Source organism: Mauremys reevesii, linkage group 26 (genome assembly GCF_016161935.1).
Source record: "Mauremys reevesii isolate NIE-2019 linkage group 26, ASM1616193v1, whole genome shotgun sequence".
NCBI classification, from domain to species: domain Eukaryota; kingdom Metazoa; phylum Chordata; order Testudines; family Geoemydidae; genus Mauremys; species Mauremys reevesii.
The window spans coordinates 15,887,531-15,905,501 of NC_052648.1; the positions used below are offsets into that span (position 1 = coordinate 15,887,531).

The following is a 17,971-nucleotide window of genomic DNA, read 5'->3' on the forward strand; positions in this document are numbered from 1 at the left end:
TCTATGTTAGGAACAGAGACACCTGGACAGTGAATCCAACCAGGCAGCTATTGAGGACAGAAATCATCTGTAAGAAATGCACTGTTCCACTAGCATTTCTGAGGGGGGAAAAAAATCCATTGATTATGCCAAAGGGTACCTTCTTAATTAAGAATGCTTAGATTCAGTAAGCCTTCTGTACAATACTTGATCGATGTATGAGGAGATATTTAAAATAAATTAGTGACTATTATCACTGATACAATCGTATTTCTAATGAGTGCAATACAAATCGGTGCTGTTTAGAGAATACTTGTTTAAACAAGTATTCTCTAAATAGCACTGATTTGTATTGCACTCATTAGAAATATGAGCGGAGGGATAGCTCAATGGTTTGAGCATTGGCCTGCTGAACCCAGGGTTAGGAGTTCAATCCTTGAGGGGGACATTTAGGGAGCTGGGGCAAAAATCTGTCTGGGGATGGGTCCTGCTTTGAGCAGGAGGTTAGACTTGATGACCTCCTGAGGTCCCTTCCAACCCTGATATTCTAAAACAACATTCAAATGAGAATTTACAGAACTGCAACTGATCATCTATCTATCTCTCTCCCAATCCCTTTTGTCCTATCAGATTTCTCTCCTTTTTCTTTACTTAGACTACCCTAGTACTCTAGAATCCTCCGACTCGAACCTGACTCCTACTCTCTGAATACTACAACACCTTCCCACACAACACTGAATACCACCGCTCCTTCCAATAATAAAAAATAAAAAAGGATTTATGGAACAGACTCACAGACTTCTACAACAGACAGAACAGACCACTACTATGGGCACCAGACACCGTCACAAATTGTGGAAAAGAAACAACACTGAAACCCCATAACTGCTAACCTATGAACACAACAACACAAACAGCCTCAAACACACAAATCAATCACAAACAGGCTGACTGACACAAAGGAGCTGAAAGGATCATGATGAGAATATGGAATATGAACAAGAGGACACCAGACAACTCTCTAACTCCACACTCTACATCCCATCTGATCCCTGATCCCAAAAATGATAACCAAAGAAACTAAAAAAAAAAAAAAAAAAAAAAAAAAAAAACAGACACACTATACACACATGCCTGGACTGAACCCCAGGTGGTGTGTATTATATACCCAAGATCCATAATCCTGGAAAAAATCCTGGCATCCATCATCTCAAGCATTTTGGTACTACAACAGCAGGATTGTCTGCTGTGACTCTCCTCTCCTCAGGCCCTATGCTACCAGCACTCCCAGCTATCTTGAGACACTGACTTCCTGAGGAAACTACAATCCATCAATGATCTTCCAGAAAACACCATTCACTATGGATGTGTGGAAACCAACACTAACACCACACTAAGAAGATGGACTACAAGCCATCCCACACAGGAACAGTATCTATCACGCTAACCTGGTGGCTGAACCTTGTGACTTTGTGTCCTCCTACACAACTATTTCACATTTGGGGACAATATATATATATATCTTCTTCACTGCTGTGGGGTACCGGCATGGCCCATGGCTATGCCCCTTATGGCTGACTTAGAACAAAAGAACACAACCTCCCTCTCTCTCCTAAAACCCCCTACTACTACTGCTACATTTGATGACATCTTCATCATCTGGACTCATGGAAAAAAGAAGCTCCGAGAATTCCACCGAGATTTTAACAATTTCCATCCCACCATCAACCTCAGCCTAGACCAATCCACACAGCGGTCCATTTCCTAGACACTACTGTGCTAATAAACGATGGTCACAATACCACATAATACCGAAACCCACTGACCCCTTTAGCCACTTACTCCAGCTTCCCCCACACCCACACACCACCATCCCACGATCCCAACTCTCTAAGATACAACAAGATACAACCCGATTTGCTCCCACACCTCGACAGAGAACAACACTCTCTAAATCTACAATAACCACCTACACCTGCTGACCTGAACCCAAAAAACAAAAGCAGAACAGAGAGACAGAGAAGTAAGCCAGTACACAAGCTAGAAAACAAAAAAAAAAAAAAAAAAAAAACACCACTACCCATAGCCCCCTAACTAAAAAAACTAAAGCCTCTCAAATCAATACAACAAGATTTATCCTTAAAGATGATCCTCACTCTCACAGATCTTGGGAGACAGGCCAGTCTGCTGCTACAGCCTCCCAACCTGAAGCAAATACTCACCAGCAACAGCAACACCATACAATACAACATAAACACCCCAGGAACCTATCCTTTGCAAAAAGCCGATGCCAGCTCTGTCCACATATCCATTCAAGTGACACCATCCCAATCAACACACACCATCAGGCCTGCACACATCTACCAACGTGATATATATATGCATGTGCCAGCAATGCCCTGCCCTCTGCCATTGGCCAAAACTGACAGTCTCTACTCAAAAAAAGAAAAAAATGGACACATCTGACATCAGGGAATCATACATTCAAAAACCAGTGGGAGAACACTTCAACCTTCCTAACCACTCAGTGACAGACTTGAAGGTGGCATTTTGCACAAAAAAACTTCAAAACAGACTCCAAAGAGAGACTGCTGAACTTGAATTAATATGCAAACTAGATACCATTAACTGTGGTCTAGATAAAGACTGGGAATGGGGTGGTCATTACACCCAATTGATTCTATTTCCTATGTTAAGTTCTCTCACACCTTCTATGGGCCATCTTAATTATCACTCAAAAAGTTTTTTTCCTCCTGCTAACGATAGCTCATCTCAATTGATTAGACTCTGCCTGTTGGTATGCATACTTCCACCTTTTCATGTTCTCTGTATGTATAAATATCTCCTGTCTGTGTGTTCCATTCTATGCATCCGAAGAAGTGAGCTTTAGCTCATGCTAAAATAAATTTGTTAGTCTTTAAGGTGCCACAAGTACTCCTGTTTTTTTTTTTTTTGCGGATACAGACTAACACGGCTGCTACTCTGAAATCTAAATCACTGTCACACTCACCTGGTCTTCAGCATCAGAAGCTTTCTGTGTTGTGTTACTTAATGATTCTGATGTGGCTGCCACTGCAGAGTCTGGTGGGATGTTTACACCATTGGTCCCACTGCTGGGAACTGTAATGAGAAATGTTATATGCTGAAGATTTAGAGGGCCATCCAAAAGGATATTCAGCTTTTCAAAATAATATAGAAAATTGCAGTTGGTAAATTTCCAACCCACTAGATCCCCTAAGGGCTAGTCTACACTTGCCAGCCGGGTTGACGCGGTGAGTTCGACTTCTCGGAGTTCGAACTATCGCGTCTAATCTGGACGCGATAGTTCGAACTCTGGAAGCGCCGCGGTCGACTCCGGTACACCACCACTGCAAAAGGCGGTGGCAGAGTCGACCTTGGAGCCGCGGACTTCGATTCCGCGGCGTCTGGACGGGTGAGTAGTTCGAACTAGGGTACTTCGAATTCAGCTACGCTATTCACGTAGCTGAACTTGCGTACCCTAGTTCGACCCCCGCCCTTAGTGTAGACCTGCCCTAAGAAGCATTAAGAGTCCAACATCATTCATCTCCTACATTCCCAGAAGGCTAAAAAAAAAATTAAAAAAAAATAAATTTGGAACCATTAAAAATGTGTTTATAAAATGTTTAGTGTGAACATTCTACATATTTAAATTCAACCTGTACTCTTTCTTAGCATTTTATAAGATCAGTTTCATAATGTATGTACACTTCAAGTCTTAGTAAAACAGTTTCCTCATTTTATAAGGCCCCAAATCATGCAATTACATGACTCAATTACTTAATGAGTTTTACTCATAAAGTTAATTATATTTTACACCACCAGACTCCAGAGACAAACATACTACTCAGGTTCCGGAGACAGACAATGCCTCACAATTCACCCAAGATGCATTTACTAAACAAACACTGCGTATCTCATTGTGTTATTTCTTATATAACAGTTGTATTTCACCCTAATGACTTCTAGGTTCCTTTGAAACTGAGTGAAATTTGGAAGACATTAAAGAAAAAGGAGAAACAAAATTAACCTCAGAGTTACAGGTCTGTTGCCATTTTGGTTCTCTTTCCCAACATCACTATGCATACATGATCAAAATGCATGGAATATTATAGAGCAATAGAGGAATGTGATTTACCCATTTGTGAAAAAGCCTTAGGCTGGGGTGCTTGTAAAACTGCAGGGCGTAGTACACTTCGTTGCTGTTCCTTAGGTTTCTGGCTTGGGAGACCTAAACATGAAAGCAAACTTTTCCAGGACTCTCAAGTACATTAGCTGCAAAAATCAACATCTACTCAATCTTCTCCTTCAGTGTTTCTGAGACAATGCAAGATTGAAGTGGCACAAAGTTCAAATTATATCATACTTGTCCCCTGGAAAATACATTTTCTTGCCCCCCCAAATTAATTCAGAAAGGGTAAGATTACTGTTTTGTTCCTAGTCTTTAAACAGTTCCTTAATGCATTCTGCATTTTCCCACTAAAACCTACATTAAAAGAATATTAAGACAGAATAAAAGCCAGAAAATTCAATTAAGAGTGACGTGCAGAGAACATGCATTCCCAGCTGTATTTATGAAAGCCATGCCCAGCTCCACACACTAGGTCTTATCCTTCCCTTTAAATTCTCTTACAAGTTGTGGAGGGTGAAATACTTTTCATGGCCTGTAAACTGAAACTTATTGAAAACACTAATCTAGCATATTGTTCCATTTAATCCTGACCAGCTCTTGGGACCAAACTGATCTTTTTGGAATTCTATAAAACAACACAATATGCTACAGTTCTTCCATTCACATCTCGACTTAAAAAAAGTCTATTAGGAACCCCTTGCCTCACTCTCCCAACTGGATCAACTCCAGAAGTCTATGGAAATCCCTGATCAGTTAGGGAAGTGGCCCCCAACGCAATGCCCGCGGGCGCCATGGCGCACACCGGGGCATTTATGTGCGCCTGCCTAGTGCCCAGCAGGGGAGAGAAGCCACAACCCCACGCCTGCCGGGGACAGAGAACTCCAGGGCTGCAGGCACCGGTGTTCTCTGTCCCTGGCAGGTGCGGGGCTTCAGCTTCTCTCCGGCTTTTCCGGGGTTGCAGGCTGCGGGCACCGGTGTTCTCGGTCCCCAGCAGGTGTGGGGCCGCGGCTTAAGCCGGAGAAAAACCACGGCCCTGCGCCTGCCTGGGACAGAGAACTCCGGGGCTGCGGGCGCCAGTGTTCTCTGTCCCTGGCAGGCGTGCGGCCCGTCTAGTGCCCAGCATGGGAGAGAAGCTGGGGACAGAGAACTGTTGGGGACAGAGAACTCCAGGGTGCAGGCACAGGGCGCTGGCGTTCTGTGTCCCTGGCAGGCACAGGGCCACAGCTTCGCTCTGGCTTCTCTGGGGCTGCAGGCGCCGGTGTTCTTGGTCCCCGGCAGGCTTAAGCCGGAGAGAAGCCGCGGCCCGGTGCCTGACAGGGACTGAGAACACCAGCGCCTGCAGCCCCGGAGAAGCCGAGAGAAGCCGTAGCCCTGCCCCTGCCAGGGACAGAGAACACCAGCGCCTGCAGCCCCAGAGTTCGCTGTCCCCGGCAGGCACGGGGCCGCGGCTTCTCTCCCCTGCTGGGCACTAGGCGGGCCCCACGCCTGCCAGAGACAGAGAACACCGGCGCCCGCAGCCCCGGAGTTCTCTGTCAATGGCAGGCGCGGGGCCGCGGCTTCTCTCCAGGGCTGCAGGCGTCGGTGTTCTCTGTCCCTGGCAGGCGTGGGGCCTGTCTAGTGCCCAGCATGGGAGAGAAGCCGCGGCCCCGCCCCTGCCGGGGACAGAGAACTCCGGGGCTGCAGGCTTCATTCTATGTTAAAGTAAGAATAATAAACGCTGAATGGCTGGTCCAAATATATTTTACTTTTTTAAAATAATTAAGATTAAAACTGTTTATGATATTTGTTTTGTAAAAACTCCTTAATTTTTCTTATGGGTAGATAAAAAAGAGGAAATTCACATGGTAAGATGAAAGAGCAATTGCCGAATAATTTAATTAATACCTTTTACATGTAAAATTACCCTTTTTATCTTATGGATTCATATATTATGTAATATTAAATATGATGTTTTTCATATTATTTAATGTACAAATACAAAATAAGTCTTGAAAAATTGTTGGCGCCCACCACACTCTTCTGAAAACATGAATGTGCTACTGGCCACAAAAAGGTTGGGGACCACTGAGCTAGGGTTTCTCCTCAGAAGTAAAAAAAGGAACACTTGGTCCATTAAAATGTTATGAAAAAATTGTCACCTTTAACGTTCATATTTTACTTGTACTGAAAGAGTCATTTTTCAAAGTTTCCAAAAAGATGTCCTGAATTTGGACGGCTAAGGAGACTGTTAGATATACTGACTGCCTCCATCTTTGTACACATGCCCTAATTTTGATTTGTATAAATTGGCTTTTGAGCACTAGAAGAGAGCAAAACAAAACATGAGAAAGCAATAAACTTTGGTAATATTTTACAAACTCCCATTTGTACTGAGAATGAAACAGTTTAAGTTACAAATCATGGCTTCCACTAACACAAAGCAACAGTTTTATTTCCTTAAACTCCTACAGTAATTGTAACAGCACTGCTCCCTCTGTCACATACTTACATATACAAAACAAATTTCTTAACCCCAGTGTTCATGCAATAGAAGAAGATTTTTTAAACAGGAACTAGAATCCTTCCAATTTGGAGATTAGTTTGAGGAAACCCCTGAATAAAACGAGGTCTTCATTTAATGTGCTTTTCCTCTGCCTCAGAAAATATTAAACCTACCTGCGCTGGGTGCCTGGCCATGGATAAGTGTTGGTGGTTTCAGACGGAATCCACTGCTCTTTTCCTCTAGAAGTACAATACAAAATATAAGAACGTAGGTTCTGAGAGGCATGTAGCAAAAACAGGGGACTGAGCAGAATGCAAAGAATTAAGCACTCTCACATCAGACAACAAAGAAGGTACTTTCAGACACAAGCCACAGAGAGCTCACACTTTTCCCAATGTAATGCCCACCAACAGCAGAAATGCCTAATATAAAAAGAAGAAGGGGGAAGATAGCTCAGTGGTCTGAGCATTGGCCTGCTAAAACCCAGGGTTGTGAGTTCAATCATTGAGAGGGGTCACCTAGGGATCTGGGGCAAAATCAGTACTTGGTCCTGCTAGTGAAGGTAGGGGCTGGACTCAATGATCTTTCAGGGTCCCTTCCAGTTCTAGGAGATAGGTATATCTCCATATATTTAATGCTGCAAACCGGTTTTTTTTCCCCAAATTGGAGAAGATCTTGTTTTCCTCAATAAGAAATACAGTCTTAGCTTCCACTGAACAAGACAGTAAAATTAAATCAAGAGGAACAAATTATGAGTTGTTGACAGATATATATTTTAAATTTTATTGTTTTAAGGAAAATATAATCAGATTTTTCGTTGTGTTGTAAATCATGAGTACCCGGGCACAAAAAATAAAAATGGATACTTATTAAGAAACAAACAGTTGTTTTAACCAAGTAGAGTGATCACACTAAAAAGTAAAACTGAAAGCATGGCAAAATCCAACAGCAGCTACCATTAAAGAACGTAAGATATTATACTGTTGATGGGATATACTTGAAAGAGATGCAAGCAAGCAGTGTATATCTACTTGGTCTCCCTGAGTGGGGAAAAAAGGAAGGGATATCTGAGGTCCTTTATTATATTGGGTTTAGATGCCTTTACTGAACCAGTCTTAATTGAGGATTATAGAAATAGTTTAAGGGGACAGACCGATAATGAGGAATCGGGAAAAAAAAAACAACCATACCTAGAATTCTGAGAGATGAGATTTAGGACTTGCCTGCACATAAAACACTACAGTAGCACAGTTGCACTGCTGCAGCTCCTCCACTGTAGCATTTCAGTGTAGACACCACCCATGCCAATGGGAGGGATTCAGCCGTCAGCATAGGTAATCCAACTCTCCGAGAGGCGGTAGCTAGGTCAACGGAAGAATTCTTCCATTGACCTAATGCAGTATACATGGGGACTTAGGTTGTCTTAGGCCTGGTCTACACTACGAGTTTATACCGAATTTAGCAGCGTTAAACCGAGTTAACCCTGCACCCATCCACACAATGAAGCCCTTTATATCGATATAAAGGGCTCTTAATACCAGTATCTGTAATCCTCCCCGAGGGGAGTAGCGCTGAAATCGGTATTGCCATGTCGGATTAGGGTTAGTGTGGCCGCAAATCAACGGTATTGGCCTCCGGGCGCTATCCCACAGTGCACCATTGTGACCACTCTGGACAGCAATCTGAACTCGGATGCACTGCCTAGGTAGACAGAAAAAGTCCCACGAACTTTTGAATTTCATTTCCTGTTTGCCCAGCGTGGAGAGCTGATCAGCACAGGTGACCACGCAGAGCTCATCAGCACAGGTAAGCATGCAGTCTGAGAATCAAAAAAGAGCTCCAGCATGGACCGTACGGGAGGTACTGGATCTGATCGCTATATGGGGAGATGATTGCGTGCTAACAGAACTCCGGTTCCAAAAGACGAAATGAAAAAACATTTGAAAAAATCTCCAAGGCCATGATGGAGAGAGGCCACACCAGGGACTCAGTACAGTGCCGTGTGAAAGTTAAGGAGCCCAGACAAGCCTACTAGAAAACCAAAGAAGCAAATGGAAAGTCCGGGACAGAGCCGCAAACATGCTGCTTCTATGCTGAGCTGCATGCAATTCTAGGGGGGTCCACCACCACTACCCCACCCCTGACCGTGGATTCCGAGGTGGGGGTAATCTCAGCCATGCCTGAGGATTCTGTGGACAGGGAAGATGAGGAGGAGGAAGAGGAGGACGAGCTTTCAGAGAGCACACAGCACACCGTTCTTCCCAACAGCCAGGACCTTTTTCTCAGCCTGACGGAATTATCCTCCCAGCCCTCCTAAGCCAGTATCTCAGACAATGAAGCCATGGAAGGGACCTCTGGTGAGTGTACCTTTGTAAATATAAAACATGGTTTAAAAGCAAGTGTTTTTTAATGATTAATTTGCCCTGAGGACTTGGGATGCATTCACGGCCAGTACAGTTACTGGAAAAGTCTGTTAACATGTCTGGGGATGGAGCAGAAATCCTCAAGAGACATCTCCATGAAGCTCCCCTGGAGGTACTCCAAAAACCTTTGCAGAAGGTTTCTGGGCAGCGCAGCCTTATTCCATCCTCCATGGTAGGACACTTGACAACGCCATGCATGTAGCAAGTAATCTGGTATCATTGCATGACAAAGCCTAGCAGTGTATGGTCCCAGTGTTTGCTGGCATTCAAGCAACATCCGTTCTTTATCTCGCTGTGTTATCCTCAGGAGAGTGATATCGTTCATGGTAACCTGGTTGAAATACGGGAATTTAATTAAGGGGACAGAGGTGGCCATTCCTACTGGGCTGTTTGCCTGTGGCTGAAAAAAAATCCTTCCCTGCAGTTAGCCAAGCAGGGGGGGGGGCGGTGGATTGGCGCTGAGCGTTTTTGCGTTTGGCTAGCAAGGATCTTCCCTGATACCAGCCACACGGTGGGGGAAGGGGTAAAGTGATCATCCCAGAGAATTGGATTGGGGCCGGGGGGGGGGTTGGTTTCTGCTGCTGCACGTTAACAGGAAAGACGCAGCACTCAACGTGCTTTGCTTGCTATTTGGGAAAGGAGGGCGCTGGATATATGAAGGCTGCAGAAACCAAAAGACAATGGCTTACCATGGCCGCATGCAAACCGAATTCTGTTGCCTGGACCTGCGTCTGTGATCTCTAACACCAAAGCCACAGGCACTCAATATTAAGATGCAAAATGCAACCTTGTACTGAAATCACATGTGCAATGTAATGTGAATAGTGTTGTTCACCGTGAAAGAGTATAACCATTGTTCTGTAAAATGTATCTTTTAAAATACTTCTCTCTCTTTTTTCCCTCCCTCCTGCAGCTGCAAATTTTTCAAGCCTCCCTCCTCCGTTCCGAAGGCTATCTCAGATAAGGTGGCGGAAAAAAAAGACACGAGATGAAATGTTCTCGGAAATTATGGAAGTGACCAGCAATGAAAGAGCTCATCTGAATGAGTGAAAGGACATGGTATCAAAGTACAGGAAAGATGCCAGTGACCGTGAGGACAGGCGGGACGAACGTGAGGACAGGAGCGACGAATGTGAGAAGAGGAGGGGCGCTCGAGATGAGAGGTGGCGGCAGGAAGATCAGAGGAGGCATGATGCAACGCTGGGGCTGCTGCGTGATCAAACTGATATGCTCTGGCGTCCGGTGGAGCTTCAGGAATGGCAGCAGGATCACAGAGTGCCGCTGCAGCCCCTGTATAACCACCCTCCCCCCTCACCATGTTCCTTAGCCTCCTCACCCACCAGACGTGTAAGAACGCATGGGGGGAGGCTCCGTGCACCCGCCCACTCCACCCCAGTGGACAGCCCAACCAAAAGGCTGTCATTATTTTGAAATTTTTTTAGTGGCCTTTTCCTTCCCAATTATCCTCCTCCCAAACCCCACCCAGGCTACCTTGTCAGTTCTCTCCCTTTTTTATAATCAATTAATAAAGAATACATGATTTTTAAACAATAGTGACTTTATTTCCTTAGAAAGCAAGCTGTAATCGAAGGGAGAGAGTGGGTTGCTTACAGGGAATGAGTCAATCAAGGGGGCGGGTTTTCATCAAGGAGAAACAAACACAACAGTCACATCATACCCTGGCCAGTGATGAAACTGGTTTTCAAAGCTTCTCTGATGCGCACCGCTTCCTCGTGTGCTCTTCTAATCGCCCTGGTGTCTGGCTACGCGTAATTAGCGGCCAGGCGATTTGCCTCAGCCTCCCACCCTGCCATAAAGGTCTCCCCCTTACTCTCACAGAGATTGTGGAGCATACAGCAAGCAGCAATAGCAATGGGGATATTGGTTTGGCTGAGGTCTGAGAGAGTCAGTAATGTGCGCCAACGTTCCTTTAAACCTCCAAATGCACATTCTACCACCATTCTGCACTTGCTCAGCCTGTAGTTGAACAGCTCCTGACTACTGTCCAGACTGCCTGTGTATGGCTTCATGAGCCATGGCATCAAGGGGTAGGCTGGGTCCCCCAAGATAACTACAGGCATTTCAACATCTCCAACTGTTATTTTCTGGTCTGGAAAGTAATTCCCTTCCTGTAGCCATTTAAATAGAGTAGTGTTCCTGAAGACGCGAAAGTCATGAACCCTTCCCGGCCATCCCACGTTGATGTTGATGTTGGTGAAACATCCCTTGTGATCCACTAGTGCTTGCAGCACCATTGAAAAGTATCCCTTGCGGTTTATGTACTGGGTGCCTGGTGCTCTGGTGCCAAGATAGGGATATGGGTTCCATCTATCGCCCCACCACAGTTAGGGAATCCCATTGCAGCAAAGCCATCTACTATGACCTGCACATTTCCCAGAGTCACTACCTTTCGTAGCAGCAGCTTAGTGATTGCTTTGGCTACTTGCATCACAGCAGCCCCCACAGTAGATTTGCCCACTCCAAATTGATTCCCGACTGACCGGTAGGTGTCTGGCGTTGGAAGCTTCCAGAGGGCTATCGCCACTCGCTTCTCAACTGTGAGGGCTGCTCTCATCTTGGTATTCTGGCGTTTCAGGGCAGGGGAAAGCAAGTCGCAAAGTTCCATGAAAGTGCCCTTACGCATGCGAAAGTTTCGCAGCCACTGGGAATCGGCCCAATACCTGCAACACTATGCGGTCCCACCAGTCTGTGCTTGTTTCCCAGGCCCAAAATTGGCATTCAATGGCTAGAACCTGCCCCATTACCATCAGGATCTCCAAAGCGCAGGGGCCCGTGGTTTGAGAGAATTCTGTGTCCATGTCCTCATCACTCTCCTCGCCGCGCTGCCGTAGCCGCCGCCTCCTCGCCTGGCTTTGCAGGTCCTGGTTCAGCATAGACTGCACAAGGTGCTTACAACGTCCAAGATTGCGGTATTGAGCTGAGCAGGGTCCATGCTTGCTGTGCTATAGTGTCTGCACAGTTCACCCAGGAAAAAAGGCGCGAAACGGTTGTCTGCTGCTTTCACGGAGGGAGGGGTGAGGCTGTACCCAGAACCACCCGCGACAATGATTTTTGCCCCATCAGGCACTGGGATCTCAACCCAGAATTCCAAGGGGCGGGGGAGACTGCAAGGAACTATGGGATAGCTACGGAATAGCTACCCACAGTGCAACGCTCCAGAAATCGATGCTAGCTCGGACCGTGGACGCACACCACCAAATTAATGTGCTTAGTGTGGCCGCGTGCACTCGATTTTATACAATCTGTTTTACTAAACCGGCTTATGTAAAATCGGAATAATCCCGTAGTGTAGACGAACCCTGAGACTGCTATAAAAGACAGTTACTCACCTTTGTAACTGTTGTTCTTCGAGATGTGTTGCTCATATCCATTCCAATTAGGTGTGCGCGCGCCGCGTGCACGTTCGTCGGAAGATTTTTACCCTAGCAACACTCGGTGGGTCGGCTGGGTCGCCCCCTGGAGTGGCGCCGCTATGGCGGTGAATATATACCCCTGCCGACCCAACGGCCCTCCAGTTCCTTCTTGCCATCTACTCCAACAGAGGGGAAGGAGAGCGGGTTTGGAATGGATATGAGCAACACATCTCGAAGAACAACAGTTACAAAGGTGAGTAACCGTCTTTTCTTCTTCGAGTACTTGCTCATATCGATTCCAATTAGGTGACTCTCAAGCCTTACCTAGGCGGTGGGGTCGCAGAATGTAGAACTGCTGAGCCAAATACTGCGTCATCTCTGGACTGTTGTACCAATGCGTAATGTGACGCAAAGGTGTGCACCGAGGACCAGGTAGCTGCACGACATATCTCCTGGATGGGTACATGAGCCAGGAAAGCGGCAGATGAAGCCTGAGCCCTAGTAGAATGTGCAGTGAGGTGGCTCATCGGAACATGAGCCAAGTCATAGCAGGTGCGGATGCACCACGTCACCCAAGATGAAATCCTCTGGGAGGAAACAGGTAGGCCCTTCATTCGATCTGCCACCACGACGAAGAGTTGGGGTGTTTTACGAAAGGGCTTTGTTCGCTCGATATAAATTGCGAGAGCCCTATGGACATCTAGGGAGTGCAGTTGCTGCTCTCGGCGAGATGAGTGTGGCTTTGGGAAGAAGACCGGAAGAAAGATATCTTGATTGATATGGAAGGCTGACACCACTTTAGGGAAGAAGGCCGGATGTGGTCGCAGCTGTACCTTGTCCTTGTGAAACACTGTATACGAGGGGTCTACCATGAGAGCCCAAAGTTCGGAGACTCATCTTGCTGATGTAATGGCTACGAGGAATGCTGTCTTCCAGGACAGGTACAGCAGCGAGCAGGTTGCTAGCGGCTCGAAGGGAGCAGCCATAAGTTTGGCTAGAACTAGATTGAGGTCCCAGGTTGGGGCGGGGCGGCGTACCTGTGGGTATAAACGTTCCAAGCCCTTGAGGAACCTCGAGAAGACCGAGTGAGAGAAGACCGAGCGGCTGCTCTCCCCTGGGTGGAAGGCAGAGATGGCCGCCAAGTGCACCTTTATTGATGAGATCGCTAGGCTGTGTTGTTTTAGGGACCAGAGGTAGTCCAAGATGGTAGGAACTGGTGCCTCAGTGGGAACAGTGTTACGCTGATCGCACCAGCAGGAGAAACGCTTCCACTTGGCCAGATACGTTAACCTAGTGGAAGGTTTCCTACTACCCAGGAGTACTTGTTGTACCGAGGCAGAGCAGCGTAACTCGGATTGGCTTAACCATGCAGCAACCATGCCGTAAGGTGAAGAGACAGCAGGTCTGGGTGGTGAAGTCTGCCGTGGTCCTGAGTTATGAGATCCGGCCAAAGAGGTAGGGGGATTGGGTTGGTCAGTGAGAGGTTGAGCAACATGGTGTACCAGTGTTGCCTCGGCCATGCTGGAGCGATTATGATCAGGTGGGCTCTGTCTCTGTGGAGCTTGAGCAGGACCCTGTGAACCAGCGGGAATGGTGGAAAGGCATAAAGCAGATGGCTCGTCCACGGTATCAGGAATGTGTCTGAGAGGGAGCCCGGGGAGTGACCCTGGAAGGAACAGAACACATGGCATTTCCTCTTCTCGCGGGAGGCGAAGAGGTCTTTGGGGGGAGGACCCCACTTCCAAAAAACAGAATGGATAACGTCCGGACGAATCGACCACTCGTGAGACAGGAAGGTTCTGATGAGGTGATCCGCCAGAGTGTTCTGAACCCCTGGGAGAAAAGACGCTACCAGGTCGATCGAGTGGGCTATGCAAAAGTCCCAGAGTTCGATGGCTTCCTGACAAAGGGGGGAGGAACATGCGCCGCCCTGCTTGTTTATGTAAAACATGGCCGTTGTGTTGTCTGTGAACACTGAGACACAACGGCCTTGTATATGTTCTTGAAATGCCTGGCACGCAAGGCGGACTGCTCTCAGCTCCCGCACATTGATGTGCAAGGTCAGTTCTTGAGCTGACCAAAGGCCTTGAGTGCGGAGATCCTCGAGGTGGGCTCCCCCACCCAGAGATGACGCGTCCGTGGTCAGGGCCATTGAAGGTTGAGGCGGGTGGAAAGGCATCCCTGTGCAGACCAGGGTGGGCGACAGCCACCAGGTCAGGGAGTCTATGATGCTCGGGGGGATCATGAGGATCATGTCTATGCTGTCTCCGCCCGTGTGGTATACCGAGTTGAGCCAAGTTTGAAGGGGACGGAGGCGTAGTCTGACGTGTTTGGTCACGAACGTGCAGGCCACCATGTGACCTAGGAGGCCGAGACAAGTGCAAGTCGAAGTTGTTGGGAAGTTTTGCAGGCTTTGGATAATTGATACCATCGCCTGAAACCGGGGCTGTGGTAAGCAGGCTCTGGCTAGAGTGGAGTCCAGGATGGCCTCAATTAAGTCTATTCTCTGAGTTGGAACCAGAGTGGAATGAGCCAATCGTCAAGATACGGGAAGACGTGTACTCGACAACGACGGACAGAGGCGGCTACTACAGCCATGCATTTTGTGAATACTCGTGGGGCCGTAGAAAGGCCAAACAGAAGGACCATAAATTGAAAATGTTGATGGTTGACCACAAAACGGAGGTACTGTCTGTCTGGTGGGTAAATAGCGATGTGAAAATACGCGTCCTTCATATCGAGGGCGGCATACCAGTCTCCGGGATCCAAGGACGGGATGATGGTCCCCAGGGATACCATGCGGAACTTCAACTTTATCATGAATTTGTTGAGTCCTCGCAGGTCTAGGATAGGGGATTAGGAAATAGAGGGAATAAAACCCCTTGCCCCTCGAGTCTTTCGGTACCTCCTCTATAGCTCCCATTGTTAGGAGCGTCCATACCTCTTGCAAGAGGAATTGCTCGTGAGAGGGGTCCCCGAAGAGGGACGAGGATGGGGGGTGAGCGAAATAAATTGGAGGTGGTATCCCAATTCTACCGTGCGTAGGACCCAACGATCTGATGTTTGTTGGGCCCACGCAGAGAGGAAATGGGAGAGATGGTTGTAAAAAGGCGGAAAAGGATCCTGGGAAAGAACTGGTATGCCGTCCTCGGGCGCCCCTTCAAAAATTCGGTTTGGGTCCCGCAGGTGGTTTGGGGAGACCCTGATTTTGACCCCCTTGGGGCCCAGACTGCCTTCTGCGATTCCCCCGGCCGCGTCTTCTGCCGAAGTCCTGTCGCGGCCTAGGCGAGGGGTAAGCGCAGTGAGGCTGAGGACGGAAGGACCTGTGCTGAGTCACCGGGGTGTGCATTCCCAGTGAGCGCATGATCACCCTGTTGTCCTTTAGGCTTTGCAGACTAGGGTTAGTCTTTTCAGAAAATAGGCCTTGGCCGTCAAAGGGCAAGTCTTGTATGGTCTGTTGTAACTCAGGTGGGAGGCCTGACACACTACCTGCAACACTATGCGGTCCCACCAGTCTGTGCTTGTTTCCCAGGCCCAAAATCGGCGTTCAATGGCTAGAACCTGCCCCATTACCAACATGATCTTCAACGCACCGGGGTCCGCGGTTTGAGAGAATTCTGTGTCCATGTCCTCATCACTCTCGTCACCGCTCTGCCATAGCCGCCTCCTCCTCGCCTGGTTTTGCAGGTCCTAGTTCAGCATAGACTGCACAAGAATGCACGAGATGTTTACAATGTCCATGATTGCTGTCTTGAACTGAGCAGGGTCCATGTTTGCCATGGTATGGCGTCTGCACAGTTCACCCAGGAAAAAAGGCGTGAAACGGTTGTCTGCCGCTGCTTTCACGGAGGGAGGGGTGAGGCTGTACCCAGAACCACCAGTGGGTGGTCTTTTTTGCCCTATCAGGCACTGGGATCTCAACCCAGAATTCCAGTGGGTGGGGGAGACTGGGGGAACTATGGGATAGCTATGGGATAGCTACCCACAGTGCAATGCTCCAGAATTCGACGCTAGCCTTGGTACATGGACGCACACCGCCAAATTAATGTGCTTAGTGTGGCCACGTGCACTCGACTTTATACAATCTGTTTTAAAAAACCAGTTTCTGTAAAATCGGAATAATCCTGTAGTGTAGACATACCCCTAATTACGCTGCTCAGTGGTGTGGATTTTTCACACCCCTGATTGATATAGTTAAACCAATCTAGTTTTCTGGTATAGACCAGGCCTTACTTGTTGTACAGTCAAAGAGAGAGCCCACCACCCAGTCCACTCTCCCCCCAACCTCCCCAATATGGGACAATGTTTGCTCACTATCATAGTGAACAGAACCCCCCCACCTATAATCTATTCAGATGTGTCAAGCTTTCCTGTTACAGAAGGCCTATCCTTAGCCATGCCCCCAGCACAGAAGCAACAATATTTGTACAGGTAGCCTGTACAGGACATTTTGCTGTGAATAGTCTTTGGTTTCTGCAGCCCCACTTTGCTGAGACACAGTTTGCTAAAACACTACTACATGAGGAGGAAAAAGATCCTTTTTGAGGGCTCAGAAATGGAACTAGAAAATGAAGTAATCCAACAAGCATTAGAAGCACAAAAGACTAACACATTTCCAACACTATGAAGGCAATTACCCCGTTGGTGATGGAAGGCAATGTTTATGTTGAGCCAGAATTCTACAGAACACTTGGTTTTCTATTTGTCTACGGCATCAAGCTGTATCTACATTAAAATAAAGTTAATCAAGTTTCACATTTTGGGGCATAAATTAATTGCTTGTGGGGTGTCAAGAAAATCTCTCACATTGACTAACCTGGAACACTGCATAATAGGTTAGGAGACATACCAGGGAATGAGGGGGTTACTTAACTTTGAAGCAACAGATACTGGAGGCTGGACAGTACACTTAGCAGACCTGATGTTCAATCCTACCATGGAAAATTCTATGTCTCCAAGAACTTCCATTTACTCATTACATTAACCTCCCTACCTTCCTCATCACAAGACAACTTAAGACTTGAAACCAAGAGCTAAGGAACACCAGGATTTGTATTAATTCATTACATACAAAATAGTTGCAAGAAAAAAAAAAAGGTAAAAACCCAAAAGACGACATTCATTTTCCTTCACCACTTCTGGGTAAGTGACTAATGTAAGTGTCAAAGGAGAGGAATGAGAGAGGAAACATTATTTATTATGTACATAGATGTAGAGATACCGGCTTCTATCAAAATGCTTTATCCATCACAAGCTTAGCAAAATACTCCCGTCGCTCAGATTCTGAACACAACGGCATTTATCTATTAACTTAGTAAAGGTCACTCTGGGACACATCAATAGTCCAAGTAGCCTCTGGCGGTTATTTGTAGTCACCACCATAGGAGGAGGAAAAAACCCACACCTAATAGCCAGCAGGCCACCTTCTTAGAATATTACACACTTTTTAGAAGAATAAGTTTTACCCATTTAAAGAGATTTCAATGAACAAATCTTTTTTCTAAACAAAAAGAGTTGCTCAAGGTAAATCTTCCCTAAACTAAACTACTAAAATAAACTCACG

The 17,971-nt window shown here is 46.8% G+C and overlaps 1 protein-coding gene across 3 annotated transcripts in view; it reads right to left on the minus strand.

Annotated features, from left to right (window-relative positions):
* Window positions 1-17,971, minus strand: part of RANBP3 (RAN binding protein 3) — a 224,602-nt gene that overhangs the window by 75,859 nt on the left and 130,772 nt on the right. For all 3 annotated transcript variants that reach the window (XM_039515887.1, XM_039515886.1, XM_039515888.1), the window contains 3 exons: window positions 6,785-6,850; window positions 4,136-4,228; window positions 2,990-3,099 (listed from right to left, as the gene is read on the minus strand). In XM_039515887.1, the coding sequence (XP_039371821.1) occupies window positions 2,990-3,099; window positions 4,136-4,228; window positions 6,785-6,850 (269 nt within the window). The remainder of the gene's footprint in view (window positions 1-2,989; window positions 3,100-4,135; window positions 4,229-6,784; window positions 6,851-17,971) is intronic.